Genomic DNA, 21,323 nt, shown 5'->3' with positions numbered 1-21,323 from the left:
CAGGGCCGGGCAGTCCTCTCGCGGGGATAGGAGAGGTGCAGCTCGAGGGCCGGGAGAGGCTGGATCGGGGGGCGGGAGAGGCGCACAGGGCAGAGCTGCATCAGGGCCCAAGAAGGGCCAGAGCCGGCCTCAGAGCGCGGCAAGGGAGGCAAGAGCCATGGTTTTTGACACTGGAAACAGGTCAGGACAAGCGTGGGGCCTCCGAGTGCTGCGGAGGGGAGCGCCTGGGCCTGTGGGTGGCCACAGAGCGGGGGCTGGCGGGAGGGTCCATGAACATGTCTGCAGGTCAAGAGTGCCCGGCCGGCCTGGTCCACCCCGCACGTCAGCAGCCTGGGGTGAGAAGCAAGTCCACCCGACTTATTCCTTGGACCCAGTGACTTCTCTGGATTGCCAACTGTTAAAATGAATTTGCATCTTCCAGAGATGCACGGGCACAGGAGGGGGCAGGACAGGAAGGTGGGTCTAGAGGAGGAAGACAGCTGACCGGGAAATGTGGAAAGAGGAAAGCACAACTCACCAGCTCCAGTTCCTTGTGCGCGCCCAAGGCAGTGCCTTCCCGCTCAGACCTCTCTTCCACCCTCTTCAGGATGTTCTGAGCACAGGCAAAGTCTGCATTTAGTTTCCTCACGTACAGCCATTCCTCCCCTCTCCGCCCCTTTGGCAGTGGCAGCCTCCCTGCCGCACTGGTCCAAGGAGCCTCGTGTTGCTGCAACATCCCGGAGCAAAGAGCCCCACCAGTTACGGACCGAGGGCGGGAGAACCTTCCACCAGCCGAGGGCCGAGCATCGCACACAAGCCTAGCTCGGCTCTAAGATGGTAACCACGAGTCAAGGTCGGCACGAGGACTAACTACGAGGGCCAAACCCGAGCCCCAGTCTCCTTACAGCGAAGACCGAAGCAAAGGAGGCAACCAAGTGCGGTGGGGAAGGGGGCGGGCGAGGCCCGACAGTGAGGGAAGGGTCGCTCAGGGCTGGCTGTCCCCGAGGTGAGCTCTATGTCTGCAGCAGCATCAGTGGGACTGCCGTTGGAAGCCAAGTAGCAACGACCCTGAGGCTTCGTTAAGTCTGGTCTTATTGATAAAATCCAGTAGTTGGATTTTCTTGCGTTTCGCCTATAAATTACAATGTTTGCATTGGTTTCTGCCTCACAGTTCTCCCCGCGCCCGTATTTCTGATCTGCTCTCATTCCATGAAGAGGTTTGGGTGCGTCTGAGCACAGCTCACCTCCCCCACAGCTGCCCCATGTGGCGGCACAAACGTCACCAGCCACCTGCTGCCACCCAGACACCAGGATGCTGGGCATCCTTTCCACTCTCTCCTGAGCTCCAGACCAGACCCAGATCCCTCCCACCTCTGGATGTCCCTCAGCTCCCACCTCTGGAGGCCCCCAGCCTCCCCTGTGCAGTCACCTGCCCCGCCTCTGCCTGCCAGCCAAGCCAGACACACGCAGTCAGCTCCGATGCCTCCTTACCCTCCCCCCCACCAACATGGGGTCACCGACCCTGCCTGTAACCATCCCCCGACTCCCAAATCCAGCTCCCAGCGAACAGGATGGCTCAGGGTCCACCTTTTCTCATTGGGATAAAACCCCATCTGACCAGGTCCTGCTCCTGGCCTCAGGCAGAGGGTGCTGTGGCTTCTTCAGCCTGGGCACAAGCCCTCCACGCTGGCCTCCTCTCTGGTGGGCCCCTCCCTACCTCCTGCGGTAACTGGCGGGTGTACCCGGAGCACCCCGCCTACATTCACCCCTCGGACGCGCTGCCTCTGAACCTCAGTCCCATTTCCACTCTTGCCCTCCTGCCCGATACCCTCCACACGGCAGCTGCTTTGAGCTCTTACCAGTGTCAACTAGATGGAATGACTCCCCATCACATTGAGGATAGAACCCAATGTCTTACCTGGCTCCTTAGGCCCCTGATCAGCCTCTGCCCACATCTGCACACCCATTCCCATCATGTTCCCCCAGCTCACCGCTGGCCGCCCCGTCTGTGTACCTTGCTGCCCCAGGGCCTTTGCATAAGCAGCTCCCTGTCAGATGAATGGCTCCTCCCTGTCAGCCGAGTCTTAGCTTAAATGTCACTCATCCGAGTCTTTCCTGATCCCCCAACTGGCAGTGGGCAGGCAGTCACCACCATCATGTCGCTCTGTTTCACTGTCCTCAGCCATGACCACTTCCTGGTTGTGTGTGTGTGTGTGTGTGTGTGTGTGTGTGTGTGTGTGTGTGTGTGTATCTCCCCACCCTCCCCCAGAATGTGGCTCTGTGGAAGCAGGGGCTGAGTCCCCCATTGCTTGGCACACAATAGGAGCTTAATTAGGATTTGTGGAACAAATGGACTTCTGGAAACAGAAAGCCAGCCTGGAATGACCAAAGCAAACAGCCCGCAGCAGGAGAAGTGTGTGTCAGGGGAGAGAGGCTGGTACCTGGACCAAAAGCTTGAGGCGCGTGATCCTCTGGAAAGGCAGGATGAGGAAGGAGGAGAGGGGCAGCCCCCTGCACTTGGGGTCCAGCTCCAGCTGCGTGATCAGCTCCCGAAAGGCTGCCTTCTCCTGGCTGGGGACACAGACAAGAGAGTAGGTCTCTGGCTCGTGGGAGGCGCAAACTGGAGGGGGTTCTTCCCCGTCCTCAGACCCCTAAGAACCAGACAGCCCACAAGCATAGAAAACGCGTCGATTTCTTCTCTCCTCTCTCTCTCTTTTTTTTAATGGAAAATAAACTGTTCGTGTACAAGTCAAATAACAATAGTGACTTCACACGCCAGGCCCATGAAGTCTTAGCAAAATATGCTGTGTGTGGGAGGGCAAGGATTCCTTGTGTGGCCGAGACTATGAATCAGACGCAGAATTCGATGATTTACCCAGGAGGAAACGGTGGCAAGGTAAACCCACGTAATGACAGGAGCAGGCAGCAGGCTGGAGACGGCTGCAGGGAGAACCTGTGCTACTCCTGCCAGATAAGGATGTCTCGTCTGCAGATGGGCTGGGCAGTGGGAACCACTGCTGGAGATCAGACGCAGGCTTTGGACTGCCCGTCATTAGGGACACGGCGCTCAGGCCCAGGGAGTCTGCTCTCACGGGCCACACCAGTGGACCCCTGGGCACTGCAACATCTAGAATCCTATTCTCCTGTGTGATTGTCTTCTCAACGTTCGTCCTCAAAACTGGCATCCCGATTCCCTCAAATCCCAGTTTCAAACCCCAAATGTAAAACACCCAAAGCCCTGAATACCCAAACTTTAAAACATCCCCAGTGAACTACACGGCTTGATGGAAAGACCCAACGAAGCATAACGTCCAGAGGTCACTACTCAGAGAGTCCTTTGGTGCCCACGAGTGTGCTAAGAACATAGCACTGGTTAAACTGTGGTTGAAACATAGTACAGACATGTGAAGAATTCAAAAGAGGCAAGTTAATGAAAAAACTCTCTCATCAGCGGAAACCCCAAGAAAGTTTACAAAATGGGCAGATTAGTAAATTCAAGGGCTTTGCTGGAGAACCACCAGAAAGACGCCCTCCCCCCAATCCTTGCCTTGTCTCTAGTTCAAACCACTTTCCTGCCGTCTTGGGCCTCGAGTTGTCCTCTTGGCCTCAAGCTCCCTTTTCTAAAACTCACAGAGCTCTGCACGGCCATCTGGACACGGGTCGGTGGGCGCCATGGCTGACTGTCCCAGGGTCAACATTTCCCTAGTGACACCGAAAGCCCCAGAACGTGCCGGAGTTGGATGCTGTCCTGGGAAAGCAGAGACCCAGGAACCACAGCTCAGTGTCAGCACAAGAGGAGGGGGCCGCCGGGGCCACGCCTGCGTGACGGCCCTGCCGCCCAGCCATACTTACAGCAGCTGCTTGTAGGTCCTCTCCTGGTAGGTCTGGTTGCTGACGTAGGTGATGTAGACGGAGAAGTGGTCGGCGGCGTAGAGGTACACGATGTCGCACACGTCTGAGATGACGATGTTCTCCTCCATCCTGCGCTCCAGCTCCAAGAGAAACCTGCAGCGGGCGGCGGCTGGGTTAGGGGTGGCTGGCTGTGGAGACTCGGGACACGTCTCCACCAAACCAACCAACACGACAGGAGGAGGTCCCGGCGAGGGGGGCACATTCTGTCACATCATGGAATTACTTGTTCAGTTTTATAGGTGGGTAGTGACATTAGGAGCATTTTTTTTGTGTGTGTGTGTGTGGTACGCGGGCCTCTCACTGCTGTGGCCTCTCCCGTTGCGGAGCACAGGCTCCAGACGCGCAGGCTCAGCGGCCATGGCTCACGGGCCCAGCCGCTCCGCGGCATGTGGGAGCTTCCCGGGCCGGGGCACGAACCTGTGTCCCCTGCATCGGCAGGCGGACTCAACCCCTGCGCCACCAGGGAAGCCCTAGGAGCATTTTTAAAAGGGAGAGACCTCATCTTTTACGTCCATACTGATGCGTTTACAGTTGAAGTAAGATGACGATGGTGATCTGCTTCAGAACAATCCCGTGGGTGAACCTAGATGCTGAAGCGTGGGCTTGCTACACTGGTGTCTCTACTTCTGCATGCTTGGGATTTTCCATAATAAAATATAAATAAATACAAAAATAAATAGACACCCCTCCCCCAGTGGGGGTGAGCGGCAGAGACGGAGGCGTCTCCGAGGCTGCTCTGGTCTCAGTCAGCTCTCGCCTTCCTGAGCCTACCAGGTGGGGGGCTGCCACGAGGATCTGGGGGCTGCAAACGGAAAGGTGGGGTGTCCATGTGGAGGGGGACCGACTCAGGAGGGTCCACGGAGAGCCACACATGGGTGTGGGTTTGCTGCTGCCCGCGTGCTACTTCACATCTGAACAGGCGGGGACGGACCAGCTCATAAAAGCTGAGTTCTGCACTTTGAGCTGCAAACCTCCCCAGGCTACAGTGAAAAGGGTAAATGGATCTTTTATCCTAACGGAATGACTGGAGTTCATTTCCTCTTTGCAATAATCAGTCAATAGATGTCTATTCCTCCTCCACTTAAGCTCAGCCCATCCTTCTTTAGGCAAAAGAAGTACAGTCCCAATCGCCACCTCCACACACCCTTGCTAACACCACGCAAACGGAGAAGAGAAAGTGTAAATACAGGACCGCGCTCCGCGTTGGCCCTCAGAGGGTCTCGGGCCCCGCACGCACCAAGCCCGGGCCTTGTGAGGTCAGGATAAAGAGCAGCTCACACGGACACCCCGGGACTAGGTCGTGACACCCGCCACTGATGTGCCTGACTGTGGGAGACACACGGAGCACCTGCGTGGCCGGGGGGGACCTGCAGGCAGCCGTCCTGTCCAGGGGGACGCGACGGGCCTCGTTGCTGGGAGATCTTTGGATTTATGTATTTAGTTACATCTTATTACAGAAAATTCCAAAGCTACAAAAGCAGAGAAGCCAGAGTAACAGGCAGTGCCACCAGCCCTGGACGTGCCCCAGGCGAGGAGGAGGGACAGGAAGGGGCCCCACGAGGACCGGGGCGGAGGCTCACCGCTCACTGACGGCCATGACGTCTAGCACGTTGGAGAAGAGGATGTGTGCCTCGGACGGGTGCAGGATCTTCTTCAGGCGCTCGTTCTCCATGAAGTGGGACACCAGCAGGTTCAGACTTTTGTAGTAGGAGGCCTCGGAAGTCACCAGCTCGAACATGGCCTGGGACGTGAGGAGGGCCAGCGGTCAGCACCTAAGACTCGTCTCCCCCCGCTCTCAGATGCAAAGGTTTTATTTTAGTTTAGTTTTTTGGCTGTCATGCACGGCTTGCGGGATCTTAGTTCCCCGACCAGGAATCAAACCTGTGGCCCCTGCAGTGAAAGCACCGAGTCCTAACCCCTGGACCACCAGGGAAAGTCCCCAGATGCAAAGGTTTTGAAAGTGAAGGAAGACTGCTGTCGGGGTCTGCGTTGGCAAGGGCGCTGCCATCTGCGGCCAAGACCGCTTGCCCCACTCACAAGAGTGAAGTCGGAGATAGCCTCGTGTCCGAGTACGGGACAAGGTCAAACACGAGGGGCCAGCCATCCGCTAGATTCCCAACAGCTGCTAAGGGTGACTCAGGACTGTTTCCTGATGCGGAATGGGTGAGAGAGTCAGCAGTAGAAGGACCCCACTTCTAAATGCCCAGAAAAATGTCTGGAAGGAAACAGGCCATAATGTCAACCACAGGTGTCAGTAGGGGGTGGAGTCTGGGGGTGACTTTTACTCTTTTCTTTTTACCCTTTCAATTGTCTAAAAATTGAAGAATGAGCATATATTGTTTCTTTCATGGTCTTATTTTATAATGTAATTGATAAAGCAATTTTCATTTTGAAAAAAGAAAGAGAGAAAGAAATCCATAATCTGATAAGCTTTTTGGAGGCGCCTTCATTCTCTATCATGCTTTATCACCTGATTATTGAGTCTATGAAACAGCAAACTAACCGGACCTCTGTTCCCTTACGTGTCATCTGTGAAGCGAGGGCAGTAGTTGCTGGCTCACCCTCCTTCCTTACTCTCAAGCAAACCCATGACCCTTCCTGAGACCACCCTGGGACCACCCTCACCTTCCTCTCCCCGCTCTCTCTCTGCTGTTCCTCAGCTTAGGGTGGGTTCAGGTCTGGGCCCACGGTGGCTGCCCAGAAGGGACAGTGTAGTGAGATGGATTGTGCGCCCACCCAAAGCTGTGTCCACATGCCAAGCTCCAGCACCTGTGAACGTGAACCTATTTGGCAAAAGGGTCTTTGTGGATGTAAGTGAAGGATGTCAAGGTGAGGAGACCATCCTGGATTGAGGGTGTAAATCCAATGACAGGTGTCCTTACAGGAGGGATGCAGACACACAGGGCAGAAGGCCATGTGAGGACACAGGAAGAGACTGGAGTGACGCTGCTGCAAGCCAAGGAACGGCAGCCACCGGAAGCGGAAAGAGGCAGAGCTGCCAACACGCTGATTTCAGGCTTCTGGCCTCTACAACTGGGGGAGAATAAATTACCACCCAGTTTGCGCTAATTTCTTACTGCAGCCCCAGGAAACAACACAGACAGACAGAGGAGCGCTGGGAGATGGGACAGCCATGAGCGTAGGGGGCCCTGGTCCCTCCCCAGCGTCCCGACCACCCCACATCTCACTCCCTTTGGGGTCCTCCATCCTCCCACTGGCCAGAACCCTGACCCAGGCAGGGCTCAAGGCTCTGGCCACGAAAGCTAGTGCTGCCGGGGCTAGGAAGGATGGTCGAAGGAAGGGAGATAGGGAAGGGAAGAGGGAGGGAGGACCAGCATGTGTTCCAGACACACAAGGCGCCTTCTCGTTCCATCCTCACTGGTCCCCCAGGAAGGACGTACAGAAGTTCGCATTTCACTAAAAGGAAACAGATGCAGAGGTTAAGCAATGCCCCAGAGTTACTGCTGGAGGGTGTGGAAGGTTCAATCCAAGGTTTTTCCAAGTTCTGGGCTCTGCCCACCAGTACCCACCCCTGCTGACCTAGGTGCAGGCAGAGCGGGGATTCAATGGCGTCTGTAGGTGTCCTGGCCTGCTGCTTCCCCGCAAAGCTCGGACCCACAGCCAACCTGGCAGAGCACTTTCAAATGAGCGACCTATTTGCAAGTTGGGAGCTCACTCCAGGGTGGCCCACAAATGACAGACCGTGGGCCACCATCAGAGGAGAGCCCACCGGTCCCCTAGTGTCTGTGCCTCACTCAAGACAGTGAGAGGAGGCCCTGAAACGAGCTGGCGGCCTCTCTGTAACTGTCCCCGAGATGCTTGGTCTGCTTAAAGATACGAAACACAGAGCACATCCCGCTGGCCTCACTCACGCCAGAGCTGAGGCCTCGGCACGGAAGACCCCACCCTCTGTTCTGCCAACGTCCAGCCAAGCCCTGCCGCATAAGGCTGAGACCGCGCTGGGCGGGATGTCCCTGGAAGCATCTCTGTTACAGATGCTGACAACAAAAATCACTTTCCCGCTGCTAAATTTAAGTTTCTTAAGAAAACGTCAGGCCATTACAGCTTGCAAGTTCTAAGCAAATGTAACTAAAAGAAGCAAAACAAAACACCCCAAACCGAGACAGACGAGTGTTGCAGACACCGAGAGAGGAAAACACCACCGTGCCCAGGACGCAGCCCCGCAGACAAACGTCTCCCTGAGCGACGCCTGTGACGCACAGCTGTGGGATCACACGTGAGAAAGGCGCCCAGACCCCTGAGAGCATCACCATCCTGACCTCCGGGAGGACGAGGGGTCGGGGGCCGCCGGGCAGTGGCAGACGGGCCTCTCAGCCGCTGACACGCAGCGGGCGTTGGGCCTGAATCACTGCTCCTTGATCCCGGCTGTGCCCATTCGCCACAACCTCACCCCCTCTTCCTCCGTTTATAGGCAACTAGTCACGCGTGGGTTTTTGTTTTCCAGGGTGTTTGTCTTTACTTTATATGTCAAACCATTTGCCACAGCAATATGGTCGCCCTTTCCTCTTCAATATTATTTTGACCCTCAGTCATTCAAGCCTATGTACGGTGTGTGGAGCCGACAGGGGTCGAGGCCCTGCTCACTCGTTCATTCATTCGTTCATTCATTCGTCCGCAAACGCTGACGAACACTGGTCCTGGCACCCGGCACTCCTCCTCCGTGAACACGGCAAACTCCCTGCTTCCATCACAGGGCAGTGAAGGCAGAGCAGACGGGAGTAAAATGCATCTCGTTGGGTGTGAGGGATGCTACGAGCAGACGGGAAGAGGTGTGTGTGAGCACATGAGAGTGTGTATATACGTGTGTGACTGTGTGCGCGTGAGTGCGTATATGTCAGTGTGTGTGTATGAGTTACTTACTGCAGAGAATCCCTCCTTGGTGAAAGCAGCCACTGCTCTGCGGCCGGGCTGGCTAAGGCCCCGTGTTGCCCACCGTCGGGTTGCAGGGCTCACACAGGACCGTTATCCTCGGGAGCTCGGTTGGACTGACCCGAATTTTCTGAATCACAGCTTGGTCTCCCACCGGTGCTTAGTGCTGGATTATTCCGCTTGGTACCCGCCAACAGTCATGTTACGCTTCCTGGGTTTTTTCCAACCCCGCTACTACTAAGCCCAACTCCCTCCTGGGTTCTTTGCCAAGGGTAAGACCCGGTCAGCTCTGGACCTTTCTTCGAGGGGCCAGTCCAGGTGGTTTTGCAGCCAGTGAGGGCCGTGCTGGGCCTGGTGTCCACCACAGGCCGCTGAGGAGCAGAGCTGTCAAGGCTTCGGCCTTGGAGTTAGCCAGAGAATTGCTTCATCCCACTAAGCCTCAGTTCCCACGTGTGCAGAATAAGGACCACAGTCCCCAGAGGAAAGGCCCAGCTGGGGCCGGCCCGTCTCAAAGCACCCGGCAACCAGATGTCCGGGGCCGTAATCCATCCCGCATCCGTGTGTCGTCTTCACAGGACCTCAAGTGCTTCACGGATGGAGCTCCAGCCAGAGGGGTCAAGGAGGGCCTGTACCAGGAGGTGCCACTGGGTGTGAGTGCCAAAGTATGACCCGTTCAGAGCAGGGGTGTGGACACCAGGTGGAGGTGGGAGAGGGGTGGTGGAGAGGGAGCTGGGGGAGGGGCCTGGTGGCCAGGCCAGTAGAGGAGTCATGTGGGGGCAGAGCAGGCTTCTGTGCACAGTCTTAAGTCTACCCTGCTGGCCGCCGTGTGGGCCAGAACCACACAGCCTTGCGTTCCGGAGTCCCGGGGCTGCTCGACGCTCCTGGGCTCCACACGGGCTCTCGCCGCTTCCCCCGCCGGCCTGTGGATGAGAAGCCATGCCTGTCTCCCCACAGGCTTGGGAAGAAATGGATTAGATTTTTCTCAGTAAACTTAAGACTTCTCTCCAAAAAAAGGAAACAATGTATCAGAGAAATCACCGGAGTTCCAGCTGAGACCATCGCCACAGTCTCATGAGCTGAGAGGGTTCAGCTTTGTTCGGTGAGCATCTCCCCTTCCCCGGGGGAGTCCAGAAACTTCCGAGCCTGCAGACCCCAGGCCAGCCCCGCACCCCACGGAACAGAAGATGCCCCACAGACGCATAGAACCAGGACCCCTCTCCTGATGCAGCCCAGGCCTCGGTGCTGTTTGGGTTCAGGGCCCTCACACAGCCTTGGGTCTGGAGTGGCCCTGGGTCAGGCCCACCTGGACCACCCTAGTCAAGCAGTGCATTTGAAGAAACAGGGGAGACCCCTGACCCATCAGCAAGGGGATGAAAGAGGAAGCCAGGACACCAAGCAAAGGCTGCTTCTGATCAAAGAAAGTGAAAAAAACAGCCCCTAACACACAAAGAGTGCTGTCCATTAAGAACTCAGTTTACTGACCCACAATTTCCTGTGATCTAAGACAGTTCAGCCTGTGGTATCTCATTTTCCGACGCGGGTCCTCACGGTCCGGGCAGGCAGCTCACATCATCGGCCTCCACGCTCCACCCTGATGTCCCCATTGGTATGTGGGTCCTTCCTTCCTACAGCATCAGCGACGCTCAAGGCTGAACAGTCCTTTGCCTTCTTTACCTGCACCGTCTCCACCTTACAATTCAGATTCTCTGTGGACCCCGTGTGTGGTCATTCTATCCCGATTTGGATTGGTTTCGGCTTCCTGGCCTTGGTGTCAATGCTTCACAGCGGTCTTTGATGCCATAACCTTTATTATGATGCTGTGGTGTGGCCTGAGTCACCAGGGGTCAGAGACAAAAGCAGGCTGACCGAGGACAGACGCTACCCACCACCTCCCTTCACTACTGTTGTTGTCTGGTGTGTCACTGGCAGAGCCGGGAAGCAAAAGCATCCCCTTACCCCTAAGGGTCCCAGGAGGCACCTTCACCTCTTCCTGCATCCCAGGTTCCTTCCAGGACAGACTGTCGGCAGTGGCCGGGACTAAGCTCTTGTCTGAGCAGATGTACAGAAAGGATCTTCTCAGGTAGCCTGCGTTTTCCCACCTGTTATGGACTGAATTGTGTCCCCCAAAGTTCACATGTTGAAGTCCTAACCCCCAATGTGACTGCATTTGGAGATGGGGCCTTTGAAGAGGTAATTACAGTTAATGTGCTCATAAGGGTGGGCCCCTAATCCAATATGACTGGTGAACTTACAAGAAGAGGGACAGACACCTCACACCTCTGTGTAAGGGATGCACATACACAGAGGAAAGACCATGTTAGGACACAGTGAGAAGGTGGCCACCTGCAAACCAAGGAGGGAGGCCTCACCAGAAACCAACCCTGCCAGCACCTTGATCTCGGACTTCCAGCCCCCAGAACTATGAGAAGACATGTCTGTGGGTTAGCCACCCAGTCTGAGGTATTCTGTTATGGCAGCCCAGATCATGGGACTGGAGGGTGAGGGCGGGGGGCCCCTCCTGACACAGGACACACATCCCTCAAGGAACAAGGCAACGTTAGACATTATTCCAAACTGCTGTAAACGAGGCCTGGGACCAGAGTCCAGAGAAAGGAGACGTTCTCTGCAGTAGGCTCCCAGGTGACTGGGGAGGTGACCAGAATGATGACTGTTCATCAATATTCTGTGAAACAGCACGTACTGCTTCCAGAACATCACACTGGAGAGAAAAAGGCTGTTTTGCAAGATCTGCTGAGCCCTCCCCGATGCCCCTCTGCCAGGTTGGGCATCACTTTCTCTCCAAATGGAGGAAACTCTTGGCTCCATTTCTCTCTTAGTCAGTACCTTCCTGTCTGAGACATATGGATGGGTGGGACACGTCATTGGTAAACAGCGGCCATAAATGTCCTTGTTCTCTCCACCTTGTCTGCGCAGGGTTATCGGAGATAAATGGCACCAGTGGGCAAATAGTGGTAAGAGCTGTCATTGTCCAGCTCCTAACCCGTGCCTGGTGCAACGCTGAGCACTTCCAACGCGCCACCTCCCTCCGTCCTCGCTGCAATCCTGGAGGCCCCCTAACCGTCCCCACCGTGCAGGTGACAGTGCCGAGGCCACACAGCGAGTGAGTGGCGAAAGCACGGTTCGCACCCCATCCTTTTGACCTCAGGGCTCTGTGTCTTGACCGCCCTGCTAGAGACGCCCTTCCACAGAAATGCGCAGGCTTTCCCGTGAGCCTGCAGGCCTGCGGTGGCGCCAGGCTGGCAGCCCCTCTCCTTGCAGGTCGGTCTCGGTCTGCTGTTATTTATGCAGAAGCCACTTCCTTCCCACCCTAGGTTCTTTCCAGGTTCTTGATCATCTTTTTAGCTTTACATGGTGCTTTCAAGTAGATGCTTGATAATAAGTTTGTTAAGAGAACACCTCTAACCCAGTGCTCAAATGCGAACCAGGCCTGGCATCGGGTCGATGAGTCGTACAGGTGGGTGAGTCGTGCCCACGACTCACAACTTCCACCCAAAGGCTCGGCTCCCAGACCTGTCCTCCTCGGGGCCGTCTGTGTCTCTTTACAAGGACACTGTTAGCTGTGCCCGTCGTTCGTCCTCCTTTCCTGGCTCCTGCTGGCCTGAATGTCCGATGTCCCATCTCCTTTACCAGGTGGCTTCCTGAAAGGCCTGGCCTGGGTGCAGCACCCAGGAAACTCCAAATGTTTGCTGAGTACCTCCCAAGAGCTGGGGGCTGGGGGCTGCGGGCTGCGGGCACTGGGGATTCCCGAGATGACCAAGAGCTGATCCCTGCCCCTGGGAGGTCGCCGGCTCAGGAGACCACAGCTGCTGGGGGGCTGGGGCCCGTGATGCTGTCCTGCCCTCCCCACCTCACTCATTCCACAGACATGTGCCCAGAGCCATCTCCAGGTAGTGGCTCGGCTTGATGCTGGGGTCACAGACGGACACGGACACACCAGGGAGGAGGCGGCTTGGGCACAGCCAATGACAGCTCTGCAGTGATGCCCACGGTGGAGTGGGAGGGGGCTCTGCCATGGCAGGGGGAGATGGGGAGGCAGGCAGCCAGAGAAGGCTTCCAGAATGGGCTGTCAGAGTCAGAGAGCCAATAAGACTTAGCCAGGCGAAAAGGAAAAGAAAAGCCCAGTATTTCTCAGCCTGGTCCTGCCACCACAGGTGTTTGCGAAAATGCAGATTCCCAGGAACCTCCCCAGCGCCCGGCATAACTCGTCCTTTAACAAGATCCCCAGGTCGTTCTGAGGCACGGCAGAGTCTGAGGACCCCTGGTGCCAGGGCTGGGGGCCCCCAGCCCCAAAGCCTCCCCGGGTACCTTTCTTTCGCACTTATCACCTTGAGTGCTAAGCGTTAGGGCACCTGCCCGCTGCCGGACTTCGCTGTTAGTGCCTGGAGGGTGGGAGGAGATGGACAGAAAGCTGGGTCAGAATGCCAAGGGGTTTGGGGGGGTCCCTCCTCGGGCTCAGGCTGCCTCAGAGGCCATGGGACGTCACAGTCCAGGCTCTGTGCCCTTGTGCTGGTGGGAGTTGGGACCACTTTGGTTGGCTGGTGGGAGTTGGGACCACTTTGGTTGGCTGTAGGCTGAGCCCTGTGCTCGAGAGGCTCAGCCCCTGCGTAGACCACAGACCCCAAAGACAAACCCGTGGCCCCTGAGGGCCTGAGGCTGCCCCAGCCACCGAGGCGAGCTGCCTCCCCTCTCCTCTGGGGGTGTCAGCTGGAGCCGGGGAGCGGTGTCCTCGGTCAGAGGCTGCGTCTGCTCTCTGCTTTGGGCCCTGAGCCCTTCTGCTGCCAGCAGCGGCCACCCTGGGTGGATCTGCATCCTCGCTCTGCCAGACCTTGCTTCCCACGTGATCCTACTGTCCATTGACAAAGCTTTCCTCACTTCTGCGGCTAGAAGAGTAATTCATACCCCAGAGGCATTAGAGTGGACAGAAGTGACTCTGAAGAGGCTTTTAGTTAAGAAGCAGCCCCTAGAGCCTCTCTCTCATCCTCGAATAATTACGATAGAGTCAGATTCCAGAGCCCAGGCTCTGCTGCAGTGTGGTCTCTAGTCAGTGCGGGAAATGCAAGAAGTGCCAAGACCAGGGGCCTCCACGGGGGCCACGGGGCCTCAGCGTCACCCAGGGTGATGACAACTAGTCCCGGGGTTGCTGTGAAACTAGGGGTCACACATTAAATGCGAGTTGGCATGCAGGCCCTGGGGGGCCCAATGTGCCTCCACACCACCAGCTGCCCAAGCCCAAGCCTTGGCAAGCTCACACACATCACAAGCCAATTGTCACGTTTTCTCAAGATGACCTGGTTAATAAGATAACTTACAAAAAAGTACACACTAAAATAGACATACAGTTTAAAAGACACATGCTTGAAAAGATGCCCAGCCTCATTCACAACAAGAGAAATGCAAAGTAAAACCACAACACAGCATCATTTACGATCTTGCATACTGGTCAAGATAAACACATTGGATGCTGTACCACATTGGTGATAGGGAACCAGCACCCTCTCATACAGCCGAAGTGTGACGACAACTTGGCAGTATCTTCTCAAAATTTAAAAAGTATGTAACCTTTAACCCAACAGTTCCACAGATCTGTCTTTTATTGCTATAAATAATGCTGCAATGAACATCCTTGATACACAACATTTCTAGTTGCAGTCCATCAACAGGGGACTGGTTAAATAAATTATGGAACATCATAAACGATGGAGGTCCATAAAGCTAGAAAAAAAAAAGTAAGAAAAGAAAAGAGAAACAAGAATGGGGGACCCCGTTTGGGCTGATCTGGAAATACTGTCAAAACATTTTGCTAAGTAAAAGAAAAAAAAGCAAGGCACACAGCAGTGTACATAGAGTTTACCACTTGTGTAACACACACAAACACGCCCGCACAAGCACACACATACTGGCCCTGAGGGCCAGGGGCTGGCGGGGGGAACTATTTTCGCTGTAATTCTGTTTGCTCTGTTTCAAGTTTATATCAGGTGCATAAATTATTTATCCAAAAGATTTACTTTAAAAATGATAAATGGTAACACTGTCACTTTGATAAAGTAGGTATAGGTGCTTGCTTTCTAAATCAAATAGAAGAGGGGCTATCTGATATTTTGGGTGATGGCTCCTGTCCACCTTAAAGCATGGGGCAAAGATCCCTGCCCCCTCTGAATCTGGGATTAATTTGCTGAATTGTTAGGGTTTATCCTACAGAGAGAAATATATGATTCAATGAAGGTTGGTAAAGAAAATAATCACGATTCAATTTTCTGCTAGAAGTATATCATGTTAAAAACCGTAAGTAATTTCCTTCTAAAATGGACTGCCTTCTTTTGGGAAAAAAAAAATAAGTATATTTCAGATCTAAGTTGTGAAAACAAGTTGAAAAACAACAAAAATACAACTCTGATTTCAGAGGCTGAGCACACTCAGACTGTGAGTTATATCCAAACTTGCTAGCTCCCCGGGAAGTCACTCCCTCCTCGTTCCCAGGGGGACGAGGCTGGAAGTCTAGTTCGGGCACGTAGGGGCGGTGCCACCACAAGTGCCAGCCTGGGTGGACCGCCCCTCAGGAGTGTGCATGTAGCCCTGTTTCCATGGAGATGCTCAAAATATCATTCCCGGCTCATTTTTCGAGCTGTGCACAGCCAGCCCCCCAAGATCGGGGACCACGTGGAGTCCGTCTTCATCTGATCTGGGGACACCATCCAGGCCAGCGGCAGGAGCGACTGCTCCAGGGACGGTGCTGGGTCAGCACCTCCAGCTTCCCCTTTGTTTCTCACGGTGTCAGCTGTGGCGAGAGTCAAGCGCTGCCTCATGGTTTGTCGGTTTGTCGCAGTGACTGTCCCCACCTCCCCCATTTGAACGCCTGAGCCTTCCCCAGCTGCCCCCTTCCTAACTCTGTAATTTGAATACCTGTCTACTTATTTTCTCAAACCATTGTGTCCTGAAACAGTAACTGAGAAACCATTCCAAATAGGAGGGAACCAAGCGCTTCAGAAAAAGTTAAAAAACAAAAAGGAAACCAAGAAAATCCTACACAACATCTAAGACAACGCTTTCCAATTTCAGCTGCCTAATTTTTACTTTAAAAAGGAGGTGGAAAGCATACAATTTTATTCTTTTTTTTTTTTTTTGCGGTACGCGAGCCTCTCTGTTGTGGCCTGTCCCGTTGCGTAGCACAGGCTCTGGACGCACAGGCTCAGCGGTCATGGTTCACGGGCCCAGCCGCTCCGCGGCATGTGGGAGCTTCCCGGACCGGGTCACGAACCCGTGTCCCCTGCATTGGCAAGCAGACTCTCAACCACTGCGCCACCAGGGAAGCCCCACAATTTTATTCTTAAATCCTGACTCTTCAGTGACTGATTAAGATTCAGGCCCACCAAAAGGCCATCATTTGGGGTTTTTTTCTTGTGTGAAAAGTAGTTCATTAGGACCTGCTGCTTTTGTAGCTAAAGAAAGAGGCGTTCCAACAACAGACTGAGCTGCCAGTACAAGTTGCCCGACTTGCTCTGATAAATGAAAAGATGATCTGATGCAGAAGTCACTGATTTGGAACATAAAGTCTGAAGTTCTCAGTGTTGTGTTCATTGCCAGATAGGAACAAACTAAAAAACAGAAACTCACATTAAGCTCTTTAAAATAAATGTGAAAAGTCAGTCTATAAAGACTCAGAGAGAGATGCATTGAAGCCCGTGTGCCCTGTGCTGTTCACTACTGCCTGTGGTCGTGGCTATTCTTAGGTCATCCTAACTTACTTAATTATATTGATCTCATCCACTGGAAATGACAAAAATATAATTTATTAAATATCTTTAGTTTCTATGCCCACTCTTCTATACGTGTAACGTTCTATCCTGCATTTTAAAAACAATATGTTATTCTTTCATTCTTTGAAATGAAAAACATTTCATTTCATTCTTTGAAAACACGCTTTTTAACGTTTGTGTCTTTGTATCGTTGTGCACTGTCTTACTAAATAAGTAGTTCCCTATCATTGGGCATTTAGGGTTCTTCCTCCATTCTTCCCCTAATTTTTGCTTGAATGGACAGCCTACTAAGTATTCGTGTACACGTCTGATTATTTTTCAAGCTAAATTTCTAGAAACAGAAACACTAGTCGGTAAATAAACATATTCTTGTAAGGGGGTTAATACAAGCATTGCTATACTCTTTCCATCAGCTGTGTTCAAGAGAAGTCATTTAAAAATCCCCCCAATGCTAGGTTTTAAATATATTTCTATTTAAAAGTCTGCCGTTTTGAAATGCCGGTGCCTCAATGTTGCTTTAATTTGTACCTCTTTCGTTACCAGTGAGTTTGATTTCTTTCCTTTTTTCATTTAATCACCAGCCACTTTTTCTATGAGAATTGTTTTGCCCATTTTTCTTTAGGGTGCTTACCTTTTTCTTACCCATAGAGCTTTCTAACTGATGGAAACCTGGGTTTTGTATACAAGAACAACTAATTTTTGCAGGTTTATTTTATAATCCACCGCCTCCCTGCTCTGCCTTATGAGATCCAGTATTTTTTACTCCCCTCAGGATTTTTAAGTAGGCAGCTGTCACTGGCAGATAAGGGTGGTTTTGACCTTCCTTCTTTATGGGTTTGTCTCTTGTTCCTTTCCTCATTGTTCTGCCCTGGCCGCAGCTTCCAGAACAACCGCAGAGTTACCAAGCATTGTCCTCTCACCTTTATTGTCACCAAAGATTCTTGATTAAGCAGTATGCTGGTTATAGATCCGAGATACTCTTTGTAAATTTCACAGACTATCCTTCTGAGTTTTGTTTAGAAATTGATGTTCTACTCCCCTTTTGAACCTCTTTGAAGATCAGGGTATTCTTCTCCTCTGGCCTATTAATATGATAAATTTTGGTTCCAAACATTATACCATCTTTGCAGTAATTTCTGGGCTCAATGTTATTCTTTTAGTGTATCTCCAGATTTGATTTACTTATGTTTTGTGTAAATTTTTGCCTTAGTTCAGAGTGAGGCAGATCTATGTTTTATTTTGGGGGGAGAGGCCAGGAGAGTACTTAACAAAATGAAGACATCTAACTCTTTTTTACAATGCTTTAGTTTTTAAATGAATGTACAGTAAAATTGACTTTTGGGGGCTGTACAGTTCTATGAATTTTGACCCATGTATAGATTCTTGCAACCAGCACTATAACCAAGACACACAACAGTTCCATCACTCCAAAACACCCCTTGTGCTCTCACTCTAGTCACAGCCTACCCCTACCCCTCACCCCTGGCAACCACTGATCTGTTTTCTGTCCCTATAGCTTTGTCATGTTCAGAATGTCATATAAATGGAATCACTTTCTGATCTCTTTCACTCAGCAAAATGCCTCTGAGATTCATCTGAGTTGTGTGTATCAATAGTTCATTTCTTTTTCTTACTGAGTGGTGTGCCATTGTACAAATGTTCCAGAGTTTGTTTATCTATCTATCTGTTAAAGGACATTTGGGTTGTTACCAGTTTTGGGCAATTATGAACAGACCTGCTATAAACATTCATGCACAGGTTTCTGTGGGAACATAGGTTTTTGTTTCCTTGGGGCAGTGGTTCTCAACCACGAACTATTTTTGCTACCTGCATGATATTCAGCGAGGTCTAGAGACATTTTTGGTTATCACGACTGGGAGTAGGGGTGCTACAGGCATCTGGTAGCAGAGGCCAAGGATGCTGCTAAACCTGTAATGCACAGGACAGCATCCCCCAACAAAGGATGATCCAGCCCAAATGTCAGCAGTGGTGCTGTGGAGACACTGCTCTAGGTAAGTACCCAGGACTGGGATTGCTGGGCTGCAGGTAAGTGTACGTTTCACTTTATGAGAAACTGCCAACAGTTCTCCAGAGCAGCTGTACCGTTTTGTAATCCCACCAGCAACGCATGAGAGCTCCAGTTACTCCACATCCACACCAGCACTTGGTATTGTACTTTAAGTTATTTTTAGCCGGTGTGTATTATTATTATTATTAGTTCTAAGAATTTTTGTAGATTCCTTGAGATTATCTATGTGTACAGTCATATCATCCATGAAGAGGGGCGGTTTATTTCCAACTTCCCTGGAGACTTTCTCTTTGACTCAGGGATTCCACAGAAATGTGCTGCTTGATTTCCAAGTGCTTGGAGGTTTTCCTGTTATCTTTCTTTTTTTTTTTTTTTTGCGGTACGCGGGCCTCTCACTGTTGTGGCCTCTCCCGTTGCGGAGCGCAGGCTCCGGACGCGCAGGCTCAGCGGCCATGGCTCACGGGCCCAGCCGCTCCGTGGCATGTGGGATCTTCCCGGACCGGGGCACGAACCCGTGTCCCCTGCATCGGCAAGCGGACCCTCAACCACTGCACCACCAGGGAAGCCCTCACATACAGTTTTAAATTTTCTAGTGACCACATTAAAGAAAGGTAAAAAGAAATGAGGAAATTTTAATATATCTTATATAATCCAATATATCCAGAATATTATGTCAACGTCTAATATAAAAATTATTAATAAGATAGCTTACTTTCTTTTTCCTTGTACTAAATCTGCAAAATTTGGTGTGTATTTTACACACAGTGCACCTCAATTAGGACTAGCCACATGTCAAGCGCTCGAGAGCCACGTGTGGCAGGGGGCTACCAAAGTGGGCAGTGCAGCTTTAGGGAGTACAAAGATCAGTGAAAAGATTTTCAGTCAACCGCATCATTGTTTTCAGATTCCTTATATCCCTGTCATGTCCCATCCTACAGAAACAGTACAGCGTGTGCCACAGCTTCTGCTCATGTCTCTGACAGACTGTTCTGTTTGGCTTCCGTATCAAGATACTTCATCACAGTTATCTTTTCATTGCAAAGTGCACCTCTTGGGAACGGCCTTCCTAATCGTACAACACAACATCCAGAAGATCAGGTTTAAATAAGTAAAGAGATTGACAGATTTCTATAAAATGAGAAAAGTTTTTAAGTGGAAAAAGATACAACTTTTTGTTGAAGACTGTCAGCCTGTTGCCAGCTCTTTACCTGTACTAACTCATTTGATCTTCACAACCCTGTGTATGAGCTCAATGTTACAGATAAGGAAGCAGAGGCACAGAGAAGTCAAGTGACTTGCCCAAAGTCACTCAGCTAAGAAGTAGCAGAACTGGGATTCAAACCCAGGGGGTTGGGCTCCTGTGCCCGTGTGCATAAATTCTGTGCTACATCACCTCCCTATGTTTTTACTGTGGGAGAAAACATTTGAAACATATAAACAAATCATATCGGTAATATGTAAGAAGATGCTATCAAGCAAGAAGACAAACATAAATAACCTCATAGAAAAATGGGCAAAGGATAAGAACAGGCAATTCATAGAAAAAGAAATGGAAACAGCCAATAAGCATATGAAGAGATGCTCAATTTATGTCATCAGGGACAGGCAGGTTAAAACAAGATATGATTTTTCATCCAACAGATTAGAGCAAAAATCAAGAAGTTTGCTAACGGGGTTAGGAGGGTGTGTGAAAATGGCCTCTCTCGCACTGCCGTAGTGTGAAATTTGAACTGCCTTTTTGAATGGCGATCTGGTGGTATCCACCACCATTGAAAACGCACTTCACTTTTCACCGACAATTCCACTTCCGGGCACCTATCCTATGGCTGTGGTCTCCCACAGGCGTGAAGATGCAGGCACACAGAAGCTCTCCTAACCCAGCTCCACATGACCCATGTGCCCGGGGTCACGTGCACTGCTTCCCTGCAAAGCCCTGCAAAGACCTGCTGAGAGCCGGGCACAGGCTGCCCGCCACCTGCCACCCGCACACTTCTCTCCCCACCGGTGAGCCCCGTGTTTGTCCTTAAACTTATGCAAGCCAGTCGTACTTGCTCTGCAATTACGTCCTTACTTGATAAAAACTAAAGACTTTTCAGTGCAAAGAGAGTTGTTTTTATGAAAAGTAAGCTGAAAGCTCTAAGAGGTCAGTTAAAGGCAAGTTGCTAAAAACCAAAAGCAAAATCAAACTACTCTTGAATAAACAAGTGTAAAATATGGAGGAAAACATCATAAAGATCTACAAGGATTTTGCACTTAAGAGTCTTCACAAGCGTCTAAAGTCCAAAATCCCACCGGGCTTTATGACTGTAATTTACCAGGAGAGAGAAAGTGAACACAGCTGGTCCTCCAGTGAGAACCCAGGAGCCAAGAAAAGGCCTCCAAAAGCATGCATTGTTTGCATGTTTTTAAATAATGAAAATGTATTAATGAGTAGCTTATTTAATTTTAAACTTTGAAAAATAAAGTGATAAACTTTAACAATACAAAATGATTCACTGTTCCCTTTGGTAACTTTTCTTGCCCTGAATTGTAATCTGTATGATAATGTCATGGGTTTAGTTTTCTAATCAGTTGGATAATTTCTGCCTTTCAGTGGAGGATTTAAGCAATTTACATTTGTGGTTATAACAGATACATTTGCTATGAACTCTGCCACCTTATTTTATTTTTAATATTTATTTATTTAATTAATTTATTTAGCTGCGCCAGCTCTTGGTTGTGGCATTTGGGATCTAGTT

At 51.5% G+C, this 21,323-nt stretch overlaps 1 protein-coding gene across 4 annotated transcripts in view; it reads right to left on the bottom strand.

Moving 5' to 3' along the window:
* Nucleotides 1–21,323, bottom strand: part of NGEF (neuronal guanine nucleotide exchange factor) — a 111,055-nt gene that overhangs the window by 7,413 nt on the left and 82,319 nt on the right. For all 4 annotated transcript variants that reach the window (XM_032638474.1, XM_032638471.1, XM_032638472.1 and 1 more), the window contains 4 exons: nt 5,472–5,632; nt 3,832–3,984; nt 2,421–2,550; nt 518–592 (listed from right to left, as the gene is read on the bottom strand). In XM_032638474.1, the coding sequence (XP_032494365.1) occupies nt 518–592; nt 2,421–2,550; nt 3,832–3,984; nt 5,472–5,632 (519 nt within the window). The remainder of the gene's footprint in view (nt 1–517; nt 593–2,420; nt 2,551–3,831; nt 3,985–5,471; nt 5,633–21,323) is intronic.

The sequence above is a fragment of the Phocoena sinus genome, chromosome 7 (genome assembly GCF_008692025.1).
Source record: "Phocoena sinus isolate mPhoSin1 chromosome 7, mPhoSin1.pri, whole genome shotgun sequence".
Taxonomy (NCBI): Eukaryota; Metazoa; Chordata; class Mammalia; order Artiodactyla; family Phocoenidae; genus Phocoena; species Phocoena sinus.
The sequence above is the reverse complement of the archived record's forward strand: the minus strand, read 5'-3'. Positions and strand labels throughout refer to the sequence as shown.